This window comes from Panthera uncia, chromosome D4 (genome assembly GCF_023721935.1).
Source record: "Panthera uncia isolate 11264 chromosome D4, Puncia_PCG_1.0, whole genome shotgun sequence".
Classification (NCBI taxonomy): Eukaryota; Metazoa; Chordata; class Mammalia; order Carnivora; family Felidae; genus Panthera; species Panthera uncia.
Window position 1 is genome coordinate 56,387,578 of NC_064807.1, and position 20,163 is coordinate 56,407,740.

Here is a 20,163-nt window from a genome sequence, read left to right on the forward strand (position 1 = left end):
GAGTGGCTCCACTGTGCTCAGCTATCTCCACTCCTGGCCTCGAACTTTTGGTTAAGATGGAGAGGCTTTTCTCCAGATTCTAGAGGTGATACAGAATTCTTCCTACTGGGTTCATTTGGTCATTTCAAGGGGGACATAGGCAACATGGGACAGGGCATTGGACATAAAAGGTTGGATCTCCGCCTAGTACCAAAAGTCCCTTTGAGTCAGGGTGGGCCACTCTTTCTAACCCTCCACCACTGTTTGAAAGCCTGACACAGGGGGAGGGAGTAGAGAGGACCCTTGCCCTACTGGACATTTGAAGCCCTGGGTATTGCAAATCAGCAAATCAGTTCACTCCAGTGCCTATTTATTGAAAGGTCCTACTTAAATTTAGCTTCCTTTAATTAGGAGTTACTCTGGAGAGTCACACAGGTGACTCAGGCTGTGTCTTCATGCAAGTCCTCTACTCACACAGGGGTGGGGCCGTGACCGAGACCCTGTCTCCCCAGTGCCAGGTGTGTACTGACCACTGCCCCCAAGGTCAAGAAAGGAGGTTACAAGGACCCAAAGGCCCTGAGGGATGAGTAGGACTTAAATGGGCAGAGATGAGCCAGCACCAGCAAAAACAAGGAGGTAAGAAGTCTCCTACATGTTTGGGGAATATAAAGTTTAGTTTGACTGGAGCATGGGATGAAGTTAAGGATTTGAAGAGACAAGTCTGGAGCCAGACTTCAGGGCTGGGGGATTCGGCTTGGTTTGATAGGAATGAGGGACAGGCCCACCGGTCAGAGCAGGGCAGCGGCAGCCTCCCCGGGAGGGTCGACGCAGGGCGTTACGGGGTGAGTGCCGGAACTCCAACTCGGACTCGCACCAGAGGCCATGTCCTGGGAAGCCCAGTGTCGCTGGGGAGGGGAAGGCGGCGCACCCGGAGCCTGAAGTGTCTCTGGGGGCCAGGCCGAGGTGGGGAGAGCCCCGAACCCCTGGTGACGCGCGACAGTGAGCACCACGGTCCTCAAAGCGCCTTAGCGGTTGCCCTACCCCCGTTCCGCGTCCCGAGAGGGGCAGCTCGAGGCTGAGAGATCCGGGAGGTCCCGGGCTCCCAGGCCGCACCTGGAGAGCCCTGGACAGCCGCTGGGGTCCCTTGGCTACAAGAGTTCTCTGAAGCCGGGCGGGGAGGCTCGCGGAGTGGGGGGCCCGCGGAGCCTCCTCCTCCGGGCAGCCGGCGGGGTGGCCCCGGGCTCCTCCGCCTGCAGCTGTCGCTGCCTTATAAGGCGGGGGCCGGGCGGCGCCGGGGGAGGGGCTGCGGCCGCCGGGCCACCTCCGAGGCTCTCCAGCGGCGCGGGGAGGGCGAGAGAGCGCAGCGCAGCGCAGCGGCAGCTGGAGCCGGGGAGCGCGCCGAGCGGGCCATGGGCAAGTCAGGTGAGCCCGCGGGCCGGCCGGGCGGGCTGCGGGGACGGCTCGAGAGCCTCGGCTCGGGGATCCCCGCCTTCACCGTCCCCCGCGGCGGGCTGGTTCCCCGGGGAGCGGGACCGCCGCGGCCACGCGGGACCGGGGCTCCGGCTGCGCCGCGAGACCCCCGGCTGCGGGATGGGGCGGCGTGCGGGGCGAAGCGCCCGCGGGCTCGGCGCCGGCGGTTTCCGGGGCAGCCAGGAAGCCGGGGTGGCCTTCGGGCCACCGCGAGAGAGGGAGGGAAGGCGAGACCGAGGGAGGGTCCCCCTGTCTGCGAGCCAGAGATTGCGTCAGGGAGGGCTTCCAGGCGCTGGGGATTAGCGCTCAGCGTCCGGCCAAGGCGTGGCTTTGCTTTGTTTCTGGAGCAGAGTTAGAATCGGCAAAAGCCTCCAAACTATGACAGCATCTCTGGCTGCAAAACAGCTCGCCCCAACCAACCCTCAGGACAGCTCTGAGCATCCTTTTCTTCTGTCGTTGTCTCTCCTCCCCTGAGCGCCCCCTCGGTGCCAGGCTCTGTGCCAGGCTCTGTCTGGCTCCACTCGGGCATATACACTCGCGCTTCCCCCTTACGTCTGACCTGTGGCTGCGCATCCTCATCACTGTGGCTGTCGGGGTGAACTTTCTAAAATGCAGATCTGTCCTGTCGCGCCCTAACACTTTCCATCCCACTGTCCACAGGTGAGAGAGTACACACTCTTCCCTGGGGCTTGGAACCCCCTGAGAGTTGGTCGTCACCCGTTAACTCCCCTACACTCAGCTCTTAGGAGGCTGGCACGCTGCTCCCTCCCCGGGGTTCCTTTTCCAGTGCTCCCCGCCACCTTGCCTCTCCCACTTCGCTGAGGTGGCAAATCCTCCCCATCTTTCTAGGCTCAACTCGGGGCTGGGACCCCCTCCCTGATTTCCCCATTCCCCCAGAGGGACGGCCCCACTCTGGGTCTTCTTTGTTGCAGCCCTCCCAGCAGTCAGCTTGGGACACTACCCCAGCCATGGACCTGTTTCCCACAGATTCCTCACTGCTGGTGGCCAGGGACCATGTCTGTCCCAGCATAGTTCCTGCCTCACAGGAGGCTCTCAGTGAACAGCTGTCCAGCAGAGTTCAGGAGTCCTGCTTAATGGGAAGCTGGGGTTGTCATCCTCAGGTGGGTGAGGCTGGGTCCCTTCTTGAATCTCTTCTCAAGATCCAGACTCACGAGGTACCCATGCTGGGAGTAAGTGGCCTTCCCTGGCGTTGTTCCTGCCCTGCCCTGACGGTCTGGCCTTCAGCCCTGGCTCTGCTAATCGCTTGCTGTGTGATCTTGAACAAGGCTCTTTCCTTCTCTGTGCTTCAGTTTCCCCATCTGTACAGTGAGGGTGGCCCCTATGATCTCCAGTATGGAAAGGTGACATAAGGAGTTGTCATGTAGTAAAAGAACAGGATGATAGGTGATGATGGGGCAAGAATGCGGCAGATGTGAAAAAGCATTTTGAAAATCAACTCCTTTCTCTGTACCTTAGGAGAAAATCCGCAAATTCTCTAACGTTACATTTTTATCAGTTGTTTCTGGCTTCTTCTTTAAGCTGCAGACCCACTGCTGTGGAGGGCATGGCCTCTGTCCTCAGGAGTATTCATTTGGATCATGAAATGAACCACAAAGCTAATTGAGGAGGAGGGTGGATAGGCTCCAGTGATAGGTGGGAAGTGATTCAAGCCGCAGGGCAGGTGCCGGTGGTGAGTGGTAGGAGCTCAAGGGAAGGGGAAATCTGTGCGGAGGGGACCTTTGCAGCCTCCTGGAGAGTCTTGGGGATTTGGACTTTACCCATGGGCCCTAGGGTGCCATTGAAAGACATTGATCTAAACACGGCAAGACCAGAGTTGTGCCAGGGTGGACCAGACGGGGAGGGTAAAGATGGGGGTCAGGGGGAGTTGCTGCAGTTACTCAGGAGAGAGAGATGGAGACATCTAGGACTGCAGAGGAGGAGGAGAAGGGTTTTTGAGATAGTAGCCAAAAGTGGACTTGGTGATCAACTTACTGTGAATGTGAAGAAGGGCCAGCCTTGTGAGTCTGGGTGCAGGATGGCGGTGACACCTTGTGGGACTAGAGATGCACAGTCAGGCCAGTTCAGAGGAGGAGGGCAGTGCAGAAGGCAGGTAAGAGCTGGTCCTACCACGTACCCAGGGACCTTCCAGAATGCTGGTCCAGGCATATCTCCCTCACAGCCACATGCATTTTATTTGGCTGTCCCAAAGACCATGAGCCCCCAGGTAGTGTCTGGCCCCCCTAAGGGTCTTCAAGAGAAAGTGGCTTTTCTGGGCCCCACGGGCCTTCAGCACAGGGCCAGCCTTGAGGTTCCAGGCCACCAGCCTGAGGTTACCTGCGCCTGCCGTCCGATAGCACTCACGGATACCTATCCACACAGGGACTTTACGTGGTTCCAAAAAGACCGGGGTAAAGAGCCAGCCCCTGCCTCTTCTGGGCCTCAGTTTCCTCATCACCGCCTAGGGGCCAATCTCTTTTTTTTAAAAAAAAAATTTTTTTAACGTTTATTTATTTTTGAGACAGAGAGAGACAGAGCATGAATGGGGGAGGGTCAGAGAGAGGGAGACACAGAATCTGAAACAGGCTCCAGGCTCTGAGCTGTCAGCACAGAGCCTGACGCGGGGCTTGAACTCACGGACTGCGAGATCGTGACCTGAGCTGAAGTCGGCCGCTTAACCGACTGAGCCACCCAGGCGCCCCAGGGCCAATCTCTTTTTAATATTTAACCTCAGATATATTCCAGAGCTGCCTGGGGTTGTGGGCATTGCCGAAAAAGTATCAAACAACCGTCACAGCTTACATTCCAGAAGACACTCAGCCCAGCACTTAGAGTTTCCCAGGACCTGCTCCTCGCCCTGGTCTCCCTGCTGGCCTTCAGTTTGCAGCACGTGTTATGGAGGCAGAGAAAAGCAATGACCTTGGGCTCTGTAGAAGCCTCTAGCCCCTAATAATCGTGATTACCAATTATTAAGCTCCTACTACGTGCCACACCTGAAACTAGGTATTTCATTACCAACATCTGTAACGGCGCTACAAGGCAGTTATTATCAATTTTACAGGTTTACAGAGGTTGACTCACCTTGTCCAAGTTCACACCTTGACCAGTAAGTGGACAGACTGGGATGTGAACCCAAGTTTCTGACTTCCCAGCTGTGTGCTTGCCCCTCAGACACACTGACCGCTTTTCTACCTGCTCCCCAGATGCTTCTCACCCGAGATGCCAGCCCCACAGGGAACTCTACACACCCTGCAATTATTGCTAAGTATCTTAGTGTCCCTCTGCCCACATCTCCCAGCACCCAGGGAAGTCAGAGCAGAGGGCCTTTGGGGACCGACTAGCCCAGGAACTTTCTACCAAGTGGAGCTGTCACACCTCTGCTAGGGGAGGCTGTGTGGGCTGGGTCACTCCCAGCAGTGTCATTGCCATCAGTTGATTTTATTGAAAAAAAAAAACAGGAGGGGGGAGTAGTTCAAAGAAAGGGTTTCCTGCTTTGAAGATATTTTGAAAACCACAGATGTCATCCTTCCTTCACACGGATGGGGAACCAGGGCCCAGAGAGGCAGGGACTTGCCCAGTGCCTGTGGCAGGCCCAAGGGGCCACAAGTGGGGCTGGAACTTGGACAGCCGCTTTGTAGGCAGAGCAAGCACTCTCCCGGCCCTGGTTCCTTCAGTCCTTCAAGGAGTATTGTCCTCCCGCAAAGGGGCAGCCGGGCCCAATGCTCCGGGACATCCTTGTTCCAGTAAGCAATTGGGCAACTCTTCAGTGACCATCATTTTTGTCATTAGGGAGAGGAAGACGTATATGAAGTGGAAAGTGTGTGAGATTTGAGGGAGGGAAGAGGGCGAAGGGAGGGACATTCTTACATTTGGCTTTATTGTGGACTCATTGTGTGACTTTGGGCAGTTCACATGTTCAGCCGTTCCTGTTCTATGGTTTCCTCATCTGCAATGAGAAGCCTCCCATCCTAGTGCCTTCTCTGTGCTAGTGTGGGACTTTCATTTATTTGTTTGTGTACTCGTTCATTCAGCAAACGTCTAAGCCCAGAGGTACCAAAAGAAGTCATCAAAGACCAATTTAAATACCAGCAGCCCTGCTTTCTCTAGAATCTGGGAGGGGCGGGACCCCTGGCTGGCAGTGTCGAAGGAGCCAGCACACTCTTGATCTGTGAGTCATGAGTTCAAGACCCCTGTTGGGTATAGAGATAACTAATAAAATAAATAAACTTAAAAAAATTTGTTTTAATCTAGGAAGGGCTTTGACAGGGCAGTTTCTCCGAAGGCCAGAGGCCAAAGGATCTCTGCCCAATAGTGATGATGATAATTATAGTTGACATTTAGTAACTGTTCATTATGTCCCAGAACTGTTCTAATGCATTTACATAGACCAATTCATTGAATTTTCACAACAACCCTGTGAGGTAGAAACTGTTATCCCCATTTTATATATGGGAGAAATGTGGCACAGAGTGATTAAGCAACTTGTCCCAGATCGTACAGTGAGTAAAAGCTGGGATTTGCCTCTTGAATTTCCTGGAAGCCAGACTGAAAGAGCAAGAGCTACCCATCTGGAACTCATTCTTTTTTTTGTTTTGTTTTTTGGTGGGTTTTTTTTTTTTTTTTTTTTTTGATCAACTTATAATTTTTCTTCCTGATAAACTAGCACAACCAGCTTTGCCCCAAAGGCGGGACTAGGTCGCTTTCCAGCCTCTTGCCAAGGGGACAGAAGGGGCTCCTTCACGATTCCTGCCCTGACCCCTGATGGGCCTCTTTGGTGGGGATTCTGGAGAGGGCAGAGAAATGAGTCAGGCCCAGGGAGGCCTCAGAGGACGTTCAACGCTGAGGGAGGAGCCTGTCCTAGCCCAAGGGCAGGGAGAGGGGGAGGGGCACGACCTGAGTCTATCTGGCAGTTAGAAGCTTGGGCCCCAAGTTCAGACCTTCAAGAGTCCCCATCCCAGTTCAGTGTCCTCTACCCTAGCAGAGACAGCCCAGTCCTGCCACCCTCTTTCAGCCCCAGAGAGCCATGCCCAGGCAGCTCCTTCCACCTTCCAGAAGCTCTGAATTCAAGCCTCACACCTGCCCCCTGGAGCTTCTACTCCTGAAGCCCCTGATTTTCATCTGGGGCCCCTCAGGCAGGTCGTTCATAAACGGCTTGGCATGGAGGAGGCTCTTGAGAAAGTTCTTTTTTCCTCATACTTCCTCCTCCTCGGGATCTAAAGACTCAGCCTCCCCGGACCTGATCCTCCTCCTGGATCTGGAAACCCTGCTGTCTCTTCTATGCGCTGTCCTCTGTGTCGTGGCCCTCGGGCGTGGTGTGGGGTTAAGGACAGGGTTTCCCCCTTCGTGGGCCTACTACCCCTGGACCAGTTGTGAGAACTTGGGCAGGTTACTTCCCTTGTGGAAGTAGCCTCAGTTTCCTCATCAAAACAAACAAGCAAACACACAAATAAAACCAGGGGCTCCCACAAAAGGTGGTGATAAGGGTGATAAGTAAATAAGATCGTGCACCGGCCTGGCACCTAGAAATAGTTGGTCAGCAAGCAGAAGAAAGGATACCTTCTTCATTCTGGGCTGGCACCCTGAGCCTGTATGACCTCTCTGAGCATCGGTTTACCCTCCTACAAAATAAGGACATAATCACTGCCCTCCCCAATTGTGGGGTGGCTGTGAGGGCTCTCCCTGCCTGATGTGGGGATGGGGAGATTTTCTTTGACTTTTAATCTTTATGTGTAGATGTGTTCTTGGGTTTTCCTACAGAGCGAGGTGTGCCTTTTGCTGGGTGTGGTCACAAGTGGTATCTTGCCTCCGGGAGGCCCTGCTCTGAAGAGCCACCTGGGCGGGGACTGGCCTCCCAGGTGGGAGGGACTCTGGGGCCAGTGGGAGATGTGGCCTTGGGGCCCCCATGCCTTCCAGCCAGGGGTGGGGAGAGAAGTTTCCCCTACCAAAAAAGTCTTCCTGACCCCTTTCTAGAAACTCTGGCCCAGGAAACTGGCCCTGCTGGAGACAGTGACCAGCTTTGGCTTCTGGGCACCAAGCTTAGATTGGGCACAGGAACTTTCACTTTTGTTTCTTTTTACTTCCCACATTCTGGGAGTGCAGTGACCTAGTTTCTAGCAGCCTTATAAGTCCCTCTCTGCCAAAAAGACTGCAGGACCTCCAGCACTACCGGGTCCCCTGCAACCTGAGCCCGGCACTCAGGGCTGCTTGTAAACAAACGAGCTTCATCTAAGCTACCCACTCCTCCCCTGTCTCCCCTTCCTCCCCATAGCCCCGGATACACCAGATTCCCTGTGGCTCTGGCTTTCTCTGTGCCTCTCCACCTCCTCACTACCTCCTCCGGGAAGCCTTCCCCATTCATTGATGGTCCGCATTGCCCATGCCACTCAATCCCGTGCACCTCCTGTGGTGTCCCACTGTGGCCTCCCCAGGACATAGGAGATGGAAGGGACATTAGTGTGGGCCTCGCCAAGCCTGTCCCTCAGATAGGGATCCTCTGCCACCTTGACCGTGTGCACCCACACCTGCCCCTGCATGTACACATACACTTAATCTTGATCACTCCCTCTCCTCAGAGAAGCTCAGAACTCCTTGGAAGTCTGAGGTGGGTCATTCAGTTGTCTCCTCTAACCCCACCCTGATGGGACCTTCTGAGATCTCAGGATTTGAAGGGACTCGAAAGTCATCTGACTGGCCTCCAGTGCCTGAATCCTTTTGAGAGAAATCACTTTGCTTGTATTCCCCCAGTGCTGGAGAGCTCATTACCTTGTGAGGTTGTCAGTTTTTAGAAAGCTTTGATTGAGAGAAAGAGCTTTCTTAGGCTGAGCTGAACTCTGTCATCCTGCCTTTTCTACCCATTGACCCTGACTTTGCCCTGTGGATCCCAGAATTCATCAGAGGCCTCCACTGTGTCTTCCAAAGTCTGATCTGCAGGATGAACATACCCAGCATTGTACCCATTCTTTATAAGACCCCCATTTCCGGCCCCTTCTCCACCTTGTCACCACTTCTGGACACACTACAGATGGTCGCCACCTGCAGACAAGGCCGGGGCCAGGCTGGGTGAAGCACACCAGCTGGACACCGGCTCGTGCAGGACAAGCAGTGCGCTGCCCGGGAGCTGGTGGGTTACTAGCCGCCGAGTCGCCCCGCTGACTCCTTTGCACGTCACCAACAGGAACCCCTTCTGGTCCCCTTGAGTTGCTATGGCTTCCACCCGAGAGATTCTTTAAGAACCTCTGTGACTCCGTTATCCCAAATACCACATTAACATGCTAAACCCCCAATCTTTTTTATTATTGTGGTAAAAAAAAAAAAACAAAAAAAAAAAAACCACACACATGACATAACATTTACCATGTTAACCATTTTGGAGTATACTGTTCAGTAGTGTTAAGTATACTCACATTGTCCTACAACAGATCTCCAAACAGTACCTTCCTTCCCTTTTCTTCCTCCCTCCCATAAACCTGAAATCTTTACCTTTCATACCAACGAGGGGTTGGCCCCTTTCTTGGCCACAAAGACCTGAAGAGTTCAGATCGCAGCTCCACCTCTGCCCTGTGCCCAGCTACCATCACCCCTTTGTTCAGTGTCCCCGTGTCTGCCCCAGTGTTTGCCTCCCAAATCCTGCCATTCAGCCCCGCCTCCCCCTGCCGGCGCCTTGCTGTGACCAGACCTTACGGAAAGGCAGTGCTGGGCCCCCAGGGTCCTAACTCTTCAGGTCACTGGAACCCCCTCGGGCAGCTAGCCACCACTGGCATTGCCTCACCTCTCAGGGCCGCATTTAGCCTAGAGCTCCCTGAGGGCAAGCCTTCCTTCTGCTTCTCCTCAGAGACCCAGTGGGATTTGATCTGAAGCCCCAGGGGACATGGGGAATCTGGCTGAGGGAGGGGAGGAAGATTCCCTGTTGGGTCATCTCAGCCTCTGGGGCGAAGAAAAGAGCAGAGGAGAGGAGAGGAGAGGACAGGCAGCCTGGTGAATGAGCTGGGGGCAGGGATAGGAGTGGCGCTTCTTTCAACCCTCCACTTTATTCCTTTGCTGCCCACAGCCAAGCCTCAGGGAAGGGTCCCGCCAGATGGGACTAGCTCAGTGTCACCCCGCCCTCCCGGCCATGGCTCTTACTCGTAACCCACCCAACTCACCCCATTTCACAGAGGGGCACTCCCGGATGCCTAAGGCTGGTGCTCAGTGACTTCGCAGTCAGCCTGACTGGCTCCTGTACTGGCATCCTTGGGGCCTCAATCCAAGGGGCCACCTTCCCCATCCCCCGGCCCACGTTAGGTTGCTTTTCTCCAAGTTCCCCTTGCCCTCTGCTCACCTGCACCTTAGCCCTCTCATACTCTTTGCTAGTGTCTGTGTACAAAGCTGTCTCCCTTCTGTTTGCGAGCTCACTGAGGGCAGGACATTTGTCTCTGGACCTCTCACACATAATCTAGGACCTGGAGTAGAGAAGGCGCTCGGAGAGCAGACAAACAGATGCGTGGATGATGGGTGGATGGCTGGCTGCTGCTGCTGCCGAATAGATTATGAATCAGAAGATGGATGGACAAGTGGCGGGGAGACGGATGGAAGGTGTGGGATGGATGGGGTTCCATCTCAGATCCAAACTGCTGTGACTTCTGTCTACTGTTGACTCTGCCTTCACCCACTTCTTCTCTCCCTGACTCCAGCCTCCTTCACCTCGTCCTTTCTGAGGTCATGACCCAGTTGGGCCCAGGCTCTACCTCTCCCTTCAGTGCACCCCTGGGTCCAGCTGACCCCACCCTGCTCCCCAACACCACCACATTCTTTTCCACTCTGTCCCTCACCCCACCTCCCCGGTGCTGTCCCCCCTGCTCCCCTTCTTCACCTGTCCCTGTCACCCTCACCACAGCCACGCCTGTTCTTCCCGGTCCCCACCACATCCTGTGGGTCCAGTCTGAGATATCCAGTCTCCGCACATTTTTTTCCCAGCGGTTCCGGTTCCGTTGCTCACTGCCCCGCCCACACCCCCCCCCTGCGTCTTCTGTGCACCTGCGGCCCATCCTCCACCCAGCGGCCAGCAGAATCTCTCAGAAACACAGATCTCAGGAGCCCAGCCCCCTGCGCCCATTCAGTCGCTTCCCATTGCCCCGATAAAGACCCAAATCCCTAATGTGGTCCATAAGGCCCTGGGTGACCCGTGAGGTGCAGACGCGCGGAGATGTGGAAGGTGACATCAGGGGTATGAAACAGGGCATCGTGGTTGCTCGGTTGGCCCCGGTGCCCAAGGGCAGCAGCGGCCGGTCCCTGTAGCCTGAGGGTTGAGCTGGGCGTCACTCTGAAGCCTGCCATCCTGCTTTTGGTGGGTCTTTTCTCTGCACTGAGACATTCTCCATTTTGAAATTATTGCAGCTTCCAAGCAGTTTAATAATGAGGTCCTGAAGGCCCACAACGAGTACCGGCAGCAGCACGGCGTCCCCCCACTGAAGCTCTGCAAGAAGCTCAACCGGGAGGCCCAGCAGTGAGTGTTCCCAGAGCCCCGGCTGACTCTGACCTTTCGTGGCGCTGTGGCTGCAGTCGTGGCGGGGCCCTGGGGTAGCTGGACGGACATAGGACTGGGGGGCAGAGGCAGCCAGGCTTGAATAATCCTTGAGCCACTTAACCTAGGCAGGTCCTTTTCCTCCGAGCCTCAGTTTGCTTCTCTGTGAAATGAGACTGTTGGGGGCTCAGAAGAGATGCTGGCACGATGCTCCTGATTTGTGCAACTAGCCTGGGGCAGGGAAGGAAGCTCAGCCACACCAGTTTAGGGCTCATACTCTGGGGTTCCCTGGGCTGCACCCGCTCTGAGGAAGTACATGGACTCTGGCAGGTATTCGGAGGCCCTGGCCAGCACGAGGATCCTCAAGCACAGCCCGGAGTCCAGTCGCGGCCAGTGCGGAGAGAACCTGGCATGGGCCTCCTACGATCAGACAGGTAGGTCACTTTCTCAGCTGCCCCCTGCCAACCCCCCCCCCCCCGCCTGAGCTGGGCCTGGGACATCCAGTATTCAGGCCCCTTCTGGCCCCAGCACCCTCCCCCGTGTGGCCTTGGTGCTACCGGCCCAGAGAGAGGCGCCCCAGAACCCTCCGCCTCTGTTCCCAGGGGCTGGTCACCACAAACTCTCCGATGGCCGGCTCAGGGCCAGGTCTGTGCTGGGTGCCAGGGACACAGAGATGAGTCAGACTGCCCAGCCCTCCCCTTCGGAAGAGCTCCCAGCTGAGGAATGGGGGCAGGGGAGACAAATCCATTTCTGTGCCCTTTTTGTGCAGGGTTTCAGCATGACCCTGGGGGCGCCTCAGTATCCCCAGCTACAGAAGAATTGTACTTTCTTCACATTTTTCTTTCTTTTAAATGTGGTGTATTAACTTTTATCACCAGAAAAATGCAATTGAGCTTTTTCCATGTTAGAAAAAAAAAAAAAATGAGAAAGACAATTCCTCCATCCAAGGTCACAGCCTGGAATGATGATCCCCCCACACTGACCAAACATTCTTGAGCTTCCTGGCTCGGACAGGGCTGTCCGGCTTTTTAGGAAAATGCTGGAGAGAGCTACTGTGCCCTCTGGGGCCTGACATTCCTGGGAGTTCCCTGGGGGGGGAGGCCCTGTGGGCCTCCCGGTTTCCCCAGAGCAGCGGACCTCCCTGAGAGGTGTGCGCATGCTCCCCAGGAAGGTGGGTGCCTTTGGCCTCCTTTCCAGGCTCAGGCCGCTGGCTTTGGTGGGCCTGGGAGAGAAGTCTCACCAAAGGGGTGGGAACAGATGTGATTGGTTCCAGCCTTGCGCTGGCTCCCCGTGGAGCCTTGAGTGAGTCACTACCCTCTCTGGCCCCAGCTTCCCCATCTCTGTTTCGTTAGGCTGTCTTTATCCCCGCCCTGGATCTTCTGCAGCTTTAAAAAAATCCCAACACCCGGTTCCTCCGGAGACACTGATACAGGCTGTGGCAGGCCCCAGGCCTCAGCAACGTTTCGGTGCTCCCCGGGTGAGGCCAGTGGGTAGCCTCTGTTGTGTAAGGTCTTGCTACTCAAAGTGTGGTCCACCGGCCAAGAAATGCAGACTCAGAGCCTTTACCCTCGACCTCCTGAAGTCAGAACTTTAACAAGCGCCCCAGGTGATTCATGCACAAATCACAGTTCAGAGTGGGACTAACTGCCGTGGGATCTGAGGCTCCCGGCTGTGGTCCCGACACCAACAGCTCCCAGAGAGATGCTGGGGGTTTTCTCCTACCAGCACCTGCCCGGCGGGGGCCAGCTGATGCTCTAGGTGAGGACCCTTCTGCCTGCAGTGGAGACCCTGGCCCACCAGCCCAACTGCCTTTCTTCCTGTGGATATTTCAGGAGACAGACGCCTCTTTTGGGTGGGATGAGGGCAGAGTCTCCCGAAAACTCAGAGCATCATTAGAAGCCCTTGGAGTGCGTTGCAGTCAGCCCTTGTATGGAGGCCAAGAGAGAGGAAGGCCTTGCCTAGGATTACATAGCAAGTTGGTGGTAGGGCAGGGACACAGAGGCAGTCCTCCAACCCCAGGCCAGGGCTCTTCCCAATCTCCAACAAAGCTCTCTCTTCAGCCTAGATACACTCCTGGGCAGGAGTCCCTATCTCGGCTCACTGGTGCTTTATCAGACATCTAACTGTGGGGTGGGTGGTTTGGGGTTAACGGGAGAAGATGGAAGGAGTAGTGAGTGAGTTGATTTTCCTGCTGAGGTGTTGGGTTTTTTTTTTTTTTTTTTAAGTTTATTAATCTTGAGAGAGAGAGAGAGAGAGAGAGCACGCGCTCTGGATGGGCAGAGAGAGCCACCCAGGTGCCCCAATCCCGCTGCTGAGTTTTAAGCAGTGTCTTTTCCCTGTAGGAAAGGAGGTGGCTGATAGATGGTACAGTGAAATCAAGAACTACAACTTCCAGCAGCCCGGCTTCACTTCTGGGACTGGTGAGTGATGGGATCACACCAGTGGCCTGGTCCTGGGCAGGGTTGCCCTTTGGAAAGGAACTAACGCTCTGAAAAGCGGCCATTTCCCTCCTATTTTACCTCTTCCGTATTTCTCCTGTATGACTTTGCCCAAAGGGCAAAACTCTCTTTCGCCATCACTTCTCCCAACACGCACACATCCCCCTCTATCTGAGAACACCCGAGCCACGGATTCCCTCCCCACCAGCTCCAAGTTCTCCGGATGACTAGAGTGTGTCACAGGAGGCTGTGGATTTTAACCGCTGCTCAGTGCTTTCTCCCAGGAGTGGCGCTATGGCCCATCATCCTACCTCCAGTCTTGCTCCCCTCCGATCCAGCCTGGGCCCACAGCCAGAATATTCGAAAGCCCTCTCTTCAGGAAAAGGGCCAAACTGCTCACTCTCTCCTCCTGGTCTTAACTCCCTCCCCACTCACCCCCTCCCCCAACACCCTTCCCAAGTGCTTCCCACACTTACAGCCTCCCAGGCTCCCCCTTCATCTTCTCTCTCCAGTTTGGGGTTCAGGTGAGCAGAGAGCCTAGATCTGCTCTCGGCTCCAGCACTGTCAGTTGTGTGAACTTGGGTTGACTCCCTGTGCTTCCCCCATCCTGGAGGGTGAGGGGCCAGGTGGTGGCCTTTAGGGGACATTCTGAGAGCTGGTGTTTAGATGCGGGGAAGGGCCAGCTGTGGGTCCGGCTTTTCTGCGAGGCCTCCAGAGTGAGCGGTAAACATTCAGCTTACTACAGCCCCACCAGCTGCTCTGTGCTCTGGGCTCCCTCCTGCCCCTCAGCAGGCTTCCCTCACCTGACACCCTCTTTCCTCAGAACCGACTCAGATCCACTTGCGGCCCAGGATGGGTCAGAAGGGGCTGTGAGTTTCTCTGACCGAAAGGCACCAGGGAAACTGAAAAGGGGGTTCTCTGCCCACCCCCTTCCCTCTCCCCTCCCCCATCCCACCCATGGGTGGGGCCACTATGGCCTCTCACCCCCTGGAGCATTCTTCCGAAGCAGGAAGTGACACGCTGTCGGAGCCAGTCACTGTTTCCTGTGGTTTGCTGCTCACCCTTTTGGGCAGGGGTTCTTTCGACAGCGTAGGCAGGACTGTGGGGCAGAGGTGGAAGCATCTGCTGAGGCATTTCTCCTCTCAGCTCCCCGGGCTGGGGACAAGGAGGCCGCTGTCAGGGCCCTAAGTAAGAATTGACAGTTGGATGGCAGTTCAGTTGAAGGGGTGAGGAAGGGAACAGGAACAGCTTCCTACCAGTGTTTAAGGATGTATGTGCAGACCTGTCTTCTTTTCGTAAAGTTCGGCGTCCAGAAGACATTTTATTTCAGAGCGTCTGGATTTGCTTACCCCATGAGCAAGACTCGCGAGCAATCAGACATGTGTCAGAGCGAGTTATTAGCGTTGCTCATGTGCGTGGCACTTGACAATTATAAAGTGCCTCCACAGCCACAGCCACGTGAGCCTCACAATACCATTCGTAGGCGGGGCTTTATTCTACCCATTTTGCAGAGGACGAAACTGAGGCCATAAAGAGGAAGAGTCTTCTTTTATATCTCCTATCCTCAGTCTGATGCTTTTTCCATGGTCCCTGCTTCAAGATGGGAATCTCACAAGGGTCAGAGCTGGGAATGGGACTCAACTTTCCTTGGTCACTGACCGCCTGTCCAACCTTTTGGCCCACATCTCCCAGCCCGAAAGAGGAAAACCTCAGAGCAACTAGCCCCTATGCTGTCCCAGGTGCCGGTGGGCAATGCCTGGGGAGACAGCCTGATCCTAACACAGAAGCACGGCTTTGGACGGTGTTATAGTCAGAGCCTGCAAGACCCTTCAAGATCCTCGGGCCCATTCCCCGTGCCTCAGCCTCCCCAGAGCTGCTGTTTACAGGGATTTCCTGGCCTGAGTCCATGATGTAGGGGAAGGGCCTTTGAAATATCCTGTAATCTATCCCCACCCACCTTGGGTCAGCATCTTGTGACGAAGGACACAGTTCTGTGCTATGTGTTGTGTGGAAAGAAATGGTTTCTTGCAATTCCTTTGTTATTTTCTGTTTCAATGAGTCGGTTGGTTTGTTTGTTCTGAGTAAATAATACTTTTACACGACATGAAACTTGCAAACTGTATGAGGTAAAAAAAATCTTCCTTCCATCCCTGGTCTCCAGAACTTTCCCTTCCAACCAGTGATACCAGTTTCTTGGGTATCATTCGAGAGTTGTTCTGATTTTATACCAGCCTTTGTGTAAATATGTTCTCTTTTTCCCTTTTTTTTATGTGTCAGAGATATGATCTGTTTTGCACTTTCTTTCTTCATGCAGCAGATTGCCAGAGATTGTTCCCTATTAATACAAAAAGAGCTTTTTCATTCTTTCTTACTGTTTTACGTTATTCCTTTGCAAGAATATACTGTAACATATTTAATATGCTTTCCAAATGTGTATTCTAGCAAGTTTGGGTCCATAGCAGAAAAGAGGATGTGATCCCTTTTGTGGGGGGTGGGGAAGAAACTGTAAGTGATTTAGTTAGAAACCACTGTGTATCTGATGGTCGCTAAGGAAGTTATGTTCTTTAACTCATCTCCGAATACCCATACTTAATTATCTCCGTAACCAGAGACCTCCCCAGCCAGAGGAAAAATTACTTAGTCTCATCTGTTTGGAAAAGGCTTCCACAGGCATGCAAACTGCTGATGTGCACCTTGTGTCTGTAATCACTTCCTTGGCAACCGGTGGATAAATGGCAGTTCGTCCTTGTCTGGGCAGCAGAGAGAGTGAATGGTCAGTAGCCAAAGCATGTGGTTCTCTTGAGAGAAAAGGCTGGTGTGGAAAAGGGCTTGAGCCTTAATAAAAAGGCAGCTTTTAGAAGCAGTGACATCTGGCAAAGTTGCTGAAAGCCTGGAGCTGTGACTCAAAAGTGTAAGGACCAAGGGTGAATTGGCAAGAAGTGTTTCTCCTCTATTTTGAGGTGAAAATCAGAGTTTCTTGGGCATTGGTTAATACAAGTCTAAAGATATGTGATAAAGAAGCATAATTGAGCCTCGGGTTTCCTTTCCTTTAGTTCTGGCTTTGATTTTATCACGGCAACTCTACTCATCAGTGTTTATGTTTGGTTATTTTCACAATTTAGTAATCTCAAATCTTTTATGGATGTAGACAAAGCAAAAAAGTATACCTAAATTTAATAGTTATAAAAATGGAGTTCAACCGTAGGGCAAAACACACAATTTAATCAATGAACATTTTTTCAGTCCTTACCATACATGAGACACAATGGGAGATATCAACTGTCGGGTTGGAAGAGTGTGACTATCTACCGCTCTTTCCCTTTTTCTTTCTCTTTCTTTCTTTCTTTCTCTCTCTCTCTCTCTCTCTCTCTCTCTTTCTTTCTCCTTCCTTCCTTCCATTTTGTGGTAAAATATATTTACCATAAAATTAACCATTTTTAAGAATGCAGTTCAGTGAGAGATTAAGTACATTCACATATTGTGCAACCATCGCCAAGAACTTTTCAGTCATCACAAATTGAAACTCTGAACCCATTAAACAATAACTCCCATCCTTCCCTCCCATTTCCCCACCCTTAAGCTCTGGCAACCACTCTTCTACTTTTGTCTCTATGAGTTTGACTATTCTAGGTACCTAATATAACTGGAGTCATTGATATTTGCCCTTTTGTGTCTGGCTTATTTCACGTAGCATGATGTCCTCAAGGTTCATCCTCAAGGTAGGATGTACCAGAATTTCATTCCTTTTTGAGGCTGAATAGTATTTTATTATATGTATATATACAACATTTTGTTTATCCATTTATCCATTGGTGGATATTGGTTTTCTTCCCCTCTTTTGGCTATTGTAAATAATGCTGCTGTGAACATTGGTGTACAAATATCTGAGTCTCTGCTTTCAGTTCTTATGGGTTTATACCTGGAAGTGGAATTGATGAATCATATAATAATTCTATAGTTAATTTTTTGAGAAGTCACCATACTGTCTTCCACAGTGGCTGCACCATTTTACATGCCCATCAGCAATGCATAAGGGTTCCAATCTCCACACATCCTCAACAATATTTGTTATTTTCCTCTTCTTTAAGAAAAAAAATAATATCCATCCTAATGGACATAAAGTGGTTCCCCTCTTTCTTTCTTAGCTGCCTTGTGGGAAACTTAGCTCCTCTGATCACAATTTTCCTCCTTCTCTCTATCTCTTCCATTCTTCATCAGTTATTTATTGAGCATCTACCTGTGCCAAGCTCTGTGCCAAACACTGGGTATGTTGTGGTCAATACGAAAGGTGAGGTGCCCACCCTCAAAGAGGAAACATAGCCTCTTCAGTGTTGCTTTAGCAAATGAATGCCATTCTGTGATAGGGAAGTAAATATTGACTTGTCAAAGGATCTCTGTGAGTCCTCAACAGTGAAGGTGGGAGGGATAAACTCCCAACCTCTACTCCTAGGAGACAGAAGTATTAATGGTCACTGAGCAAAGAAGCCACTATAGCAACTCTTTGACCACAAAGCAGAAGGGGAGTTGGAAGCTGAGCTATATTAAAAGCTCAAAAGAAGCAGTGGGTGAGGGGCAGGGAGCCTGAGATGCTGAGCAGCTTAGCAAACCATAGAAGTGTCTGGAGGGTCAACAGTAGCTTGAGAAGGAACTGAGCTGTTTGGCTCAGAGCAAAGGAAATTGAAGGAGGCTCTAACCTGTCAAGGTCTCAAAGAGCTCAAAATAGAAAGCCTGCACTTCAGTGAGGGCAGAACCCAAGTCTAAGATGGTTCTTCCATATGCCTTTTCATTCATTCACTCATTTCATTCATTCATTCATTCATTCAACAAAGGTTTACTTTATACTTTTCATGTGCCAGGCTGTGCCAGGGTACTGAATTTACTGAAACAATTTCATTCTTGCCCCTGTGAGTATTATAGCCTAGTCAAAGAGCCAAGCAGATTAGCAAGAAACCAAACACACATAACATTGCAAATGGTAAGAATGCTGAAGGGGAAAAACAAGGTATGATAAGATGATCTCGGGAGGGAGGTGTTCAGGAAATGAGTCACTGTGAAAGGCTTCCCTGCACAAGTGATATTCAAGCTGAGGCCTAAGGGACAAGATGATGTTGGTCATCATCAGAGCAGTCCACACAACGGCCAGTGTGTGTAAGGGCTCCATGGTGGGAAATAACCTGATGTGCTCAAGGAATGGAAAGGAGGCCATCAGGCCAAAGCCTTCACTTTCCTCACTTTTATTCTAGGTGCAGTTGGAATCAGTTGAAGGATTTTTAAGCAGGGAAGTAAACAGATCTGTCTCAAAACGGTTACTCCGACTACTTTGGTAGAAAGTGAATTAGAGGATGCAAAGGCAGATGCTAGGGAACCAATCAAGGGCTATCCCAGTGGTCCAAGTGAGAAAGTTTGTGGTTGAGACCAAAGTTTGGGGAGTAGATGGACTTAAGATATATTTTGGAGTTCAAATCTTCAAGATTGAATGATGCATTGTTGAGGGAGAAGTGTGGGAGAAGGAGGGATATAGACCAACCCCTAGGGTTGTGTGCATAAGGGGACCATTAATGGAAATGGAAGGGAGGAAGAAGAGCAACTCCGGCGGTGGGGGAATGGGGAGGGCGGGGAACCAAAATCAAGGATGAGGTTTGGATAGGTTTGCCTATGAGTCATCCAAGTGGAAATGTCAAGTAAGTAGTTGTATCTGGAATACAGAGATTTGGGCTGGAGAAATACATTTGGGAGCCAGGGAAAGATGAAATTACCTAAAGAGGACAGCAAGAAAAAAACAGAGAGCCCAGGACTGAGCCTTGGGAAGCGCAAGCCCCTCCAACGTTTACAAGTGAGATGGAAGAGGAGGAAGAAGAGGCGGTGAGATGGGGATGCCCGGAGAGGGCAGCGTCGTGGAAACTAAAAGAGGGGAGTGCTTCGAAAAGGGGAGGAGTCGGCCCTATTAAATGTTCCTAAGATGTCAAGTAAGATAGAGACAAAAAGGGGTCTTTGGGGAAGAACATGGAGACAGATCATCAGTGACCCTGAAGACTACAGTCTGCGGGGAGGGGTGGAGTCAGGTGCTGGTAGGGTGTCATCCTAACTGTTGGGGTCACTCAGCTTTGTCGTGATCTCTGGGAGACCATGAAACCTTTGGGCATCGAGAATTGATGGGGTGAGGAGGATCTGTGTGGCTGATTGAGAGGACGTGATGCCTCAGAAAATCAGGTAGGCGGAGCGTTCTATGTCTCCTTCCTCTGATCGGTGTGCGTGAAGATGAAGCTTCCCAAGCCTTACAAGACAGTGCAGGGGTCAAGAATCCTTTGAAACATCCTTCTCCAGATTCTGCTAACCGACCTGCTTCCCTCTCCCCCTGCCTGTGCCCCTATAGGACACTTCACGGCCATGGTGTGGAAGAATACGAAGAAGATGGGAGTGGGGAAGGCATCTGCAAGCGACGGGTCTTCCTTCGTGGTGGCCCGATACTTCCCGGCAGGGAATGTCGTCAACCAGGGCTTCTTTGAAGAAAATGTCCTGCCTCCAAAGAAGTAATTCATTAAACGTAATGGGAAGGTGGCAGACTGAGCGTGGATACGAAGTTCCTAGAACAACAAAAACTCAGCGGTGTGTCTGTCCCTGTGGGTGTACGTGCTTGGTGTGTGTGTGATGCATGTGTGAGTGTCTCTTGCACCACACGCTTGGATATAGGGTTATGCATGAACTTATTCTTATCAAAGGAAGGAGCAAATGAAGCCTTTATCCTAATGGTTACCTAGACCACAATAATTTGGACTTCAG

At 52.4% G+C, this 20,163-nt stretch overlaps 1 protein-coding gene across 2 annotated transcripts; it reads left to right on the plus strand.

Moving 5' to 3' along the window:
• The first annotated feature begins 1,293 nt into the window (after positions 1-1,293).
• Positions 1,294-20,072, plus strand: GLIPR2 (GLI pathogenesis related 2). Of its 2 annotated transcripts, XM_049626312.1 has the most exons (5): positions 1,295-1,401; positions 10,819-10,927; positions 11,276-11,379; positions 13,288-13,365; positions 19,757-20,072. In XM_049626312.1, the coding sequence occupies exons 1-5, from the start codon at positions 1,389-1,391 to the stop codon at positions 19,915-19,917; spliced, it is 465 nt and encodes a 154-aa protein (XP_049482269.1). In that variant the 5' UTR covers positions 1,295-1,388; the 3' UTR covers positions 19,918-20,072. The 2 variants fall into 2 exon arrangements, with proteins under 2 accessions (XP_049482278.1, XP_049482269.1); XM_049626321.1 differs by lacking the exons at positions 11,276-11,379; positions 13,288-13,365 and having other exon boundaries at positions 1,294-1,401.
• Positions 20,073-20,163: the final 91 nt, after the last annotated feature.